This window comes from Acomys minous (genome assembly GCF_964271855.1).
Source record: "Acomys minous genome assembly, chromosome: 9".
Taxonomy (NCBI): domain Eukaryota; kingdom Metazoa; phylum Chordata; class Mammalia; order Rodentia; family Muridae; genus Acomys; species Acomys minous.
Window position 1 is genome coordinate 83,647,957 of NC_140490.1, and position 3,256 is coordinate 83,651,212.

Sequence of the window (3,256 nt, forward strand, 5' to 3'; positions counted from 1 at the left end):
CACTCAGAGGACCAGGGGAATCCCGCCGCATGCGGAGGACACCGCTTCTGCCCAACCTCCAGGACAGTGGCCTGGTCCCACCGCGGGGCTTCACCACAACTGGGCAGGTCGCTTAGTCAGTGAACAAATGCTGAGCGCTCACCCAGGCCTTTGCACCTTCATGTACTGAGAAGATCAGTCATCCTTAGACTAGTGGGGCAGGTATCGATGCTGAACCCATTCTACAGATGGGGAAACTGAGGCTCAGAGATTTGAAACAGTAAACCGTCTGGCCTTGGTCTCAGGTTCCCTGGAGTAAGACCGGTGCCAGTTAAGGAGACCAGACCAGTCGCCACAGACACTGGGCAGGACGGGGGGCGTGGCCGTGCTGGTACAGGGGATGTGCCTATACTGGGGTGGGGCGTGGATATCCTGGGGACTGTCCTGGGCCGCTGGATCCCTCAGTGCAGTGCATGAAAGCGGAAAACCATCCAGATTCAAACACACTTTATTGGGCACCTCCCTCCCCGCACCTCCCCTGCCTAGTGTCCATCTCTTCCCGCGTCAATCAAGGTCAGGAGGCTTCGGGGGTCGCTTCTGACGGTGCCAGGTTCTCGGCCACCCCAATAGACGTGGTGCTGCTGCAGCGGCGGCAGGGGACTGTCCGAGCTAGCAGCTCGAGTCTCCGGGAGCGCAGCCGGGCCTGGATGGCCCAGATGGGCGGACGGTGTCCGGGCAGGGGTGTGTCGTCGCCGCCCACGCTGCCATCCGTGGAGCCGTCGTGCGTGCTGGCCACTGACTGCTTGCACAGGGGGCACAAGCGCCGCGCGGCGCGCGAGAACCAGGGGTCGATGCAGCGGCAATGGTACGCATGCGCGCATGGCAGGATCTTCAGTCGCTCCCCCTCCTCGTAGTCGTCCAGGCAGATGGCGCACAGGTCGCTGAGGCGCGTAAACGTGCGCACCTGCGCCTTCTGGCACGTCTGCGTCTTCACCGTGGTCCCGCGGCTCCCCCAGCCCCGGATCCACGGCCACAGCTGCCGCAGCACGAACAGCGTAGAAGCAGCCAGGGCCAGGGCTCGGACGAGGGCCCAGGACATGGCCACGGCAGGGTGACACTCGGGGTCCGGGCAGGGTTCCCCGTGGGGCAGCAGCACGCGCGCTGGCCTGTCGCAGCGCACTGTCACCTCCAGGTCCTCATACACGCGCACCTTCCCCTCCTCGGGGCGCACAGAGGCTGCTGTGGCTCCAGCCCTCCGAGCTCGCCGCTCTGTGCCTTCCCACGTGCAGCCCAGGGGCCGAACCAGCACAAGTGGGTCCAGTGAGCTGTTGTCGGCCCCAGGACCCTCGATGGCGAGGCAGGCGTCAGCCGGCCTGGCCACCAACAGGCATCTGTGTGCGCTCTGGGGATCCACGGGGACCCCAAGCAGCGCCGGGAGGTCCGAGAAGTCTACAGAGCTCAGGTTAACTTCAGTGTCCGCGGGCGACGGGGATAGGACCAGCCAGAGGGCCCCTAGAGCCACCGGGGCTACCTGGGCCCACGCAGACCGCGCCATGGTCGTCCCTACCGCCTTCTCTTGCTCGCCTCCGAGTCCCGTGTGGGACGGTAGGGGAGCCCCTCGGGCATCTCCGGAGCCACCCGGGGAGCCTGTGGCCGGGTGGGAGCGGCGCCTACTGTGGCCAAACTCGGAGGCCTCAAGCGGAAATGGCTCCTGGGGACAGTGCAGCCAGCATGATGTCCGGGAGTCCCATTCTGAGGGTGACACTTGGGTTCTAGGCGCTGCCGACCTTTATGACGTCATTGCCACACACACTCAAGAACCCCCCAGGTGTTGAGGACTCATGGCTAGTGGAGCACCACTAAGCCCTGACTAAGGCCATCCCCAGAGGAGCCCAGGGCATCCGCCTCATTTGACACCAGTTCTAGAAAGGGAAAACTGAGTCTAACTTGGCACCTGGACACAGGGTAGACTTCAGGCGTAGGGTTCCAGGTGACAACGTAGCGGCTCATCACCCCAGGGGGCAGGAACCTCGTTGCCATGTCAGCTCTGGGCTTGTGTAGAAGCCATAAGGACTCGGGCTCCGGTTGGCTGGGCTCAGTGTCCCCATCCGAGAGGACAAACAGAACAGCCCAGGAAGAGATAGGAGCTTGTATTTTTGGTGAAGGGATAAACTCACAGAGACTGAGGAGCCTGCCCCCCTAACCCCCGCCCTGCATCCAAATCCGGATGGGCTCTCTCTGTCGCCAGTGTCATTTTGTAGCTCTGGTGTGACTAATGCTATAACTGAAATTTCGAGGCAGGGGCATTCGCTCTGGTGCAAAGGGAATGGGTCTCAGTCCTTCAGCCCTCCAGGTCGAACTGTGAGGAAAGATGGCGTGGTCCGATTGTAGAGGGAAGGTCCGTGGCTTTGCTTGGCCATTTGCTGTTATTTTGTGAGATGTCTCATCACATAGCCCAGGCTAACTCACTGTAGACCAGGCTGGCCTCGAACTCACTGAGATCCTCCTGCCTCCACCTCCCGAATGCTAAGGTTAAAGCGTGGGCACCAGGCGGGATTTGTTTTGTTCTGGCTCACACATCACAGGATCCATCCCAGAGCAGAACGGTTACAGGAGGAGAGGCCTGGGTGTAGGGTTGTCACCACAGCCCTCAGGATACTGAGGCAGGGCATTGCCTGCAGTTGAAAACCAGCCTGTACAGTGAAGCCCTCCCTATCTCAGAAACGGGGAGGAGTCTGGGGTCCCCCAAGCCCCTTCTCAAGGACACCTCACAACCTCCAGACCTCCTTTCAGGCCCCGCCCCTTAAAGTCACCACCACTTGCAAATAATCCCCCACCCATCCACCCAGCTGACAGCACTGGGCCCTTGCGTGGTACTAACTCCACGTGACTCTGGGGTGGGCGGGGTTCCATCTCCCAAGTGACTGACAAAGATTTTGAAAGCCTGAGGCCTCGTTCACCCCACTACAGAAGAGCACATATTGAGCACCAACTGCATACCAGGCCCAAAGACACCTGTCAATCACGGTGTTCTTGCTACCTGGACTGGCCATGCACTCACAGCAATCCTCCTGCCTCACACTCCTGCACACCAGTACAGGCTAAGGCAGACCATGGAGCCCCTGTCCTCCCCTCACCTGAGTGTCTGAGATAGGGTGTTTCTGATTGGCTGGGCTGCCCTGAAGACCCAGAGACCTCAGTGCTGTTTTGAGTTCTAGGGATTCGAACCCAGGACCCTGCATTAGTGGTGTGCCAGGGCATGAGCATGCTCACAGAT

The 3,256-nt window shown here is 60.9% G+C and overlaps 1 protein-coding gene across 1 annotated transcript; it reads right to left on the reverse strand.

The window, feature by feature from the left end:
- Nucleotides 1-475: 475 nt before the first annotated feature.
- Nucleotides 476-1,751, reverse strand: ZNRF4 (zinc and ring finger 4). Its single transcript, XM_084794461.1, has one exon. The coding sequence runs from the start codon at nt 1,532-1,534 to the stop codon at nt 554-556; it is 981 nt and encodes a 326-aa protein (XP_084650587.1). The 5' UTR covers nt 1,535-1,751; the 3' UTR covers nt 476-553.
- Between the last annotated feature and the right edge of the window lie 1,505 nt (nt 1,752-3,256).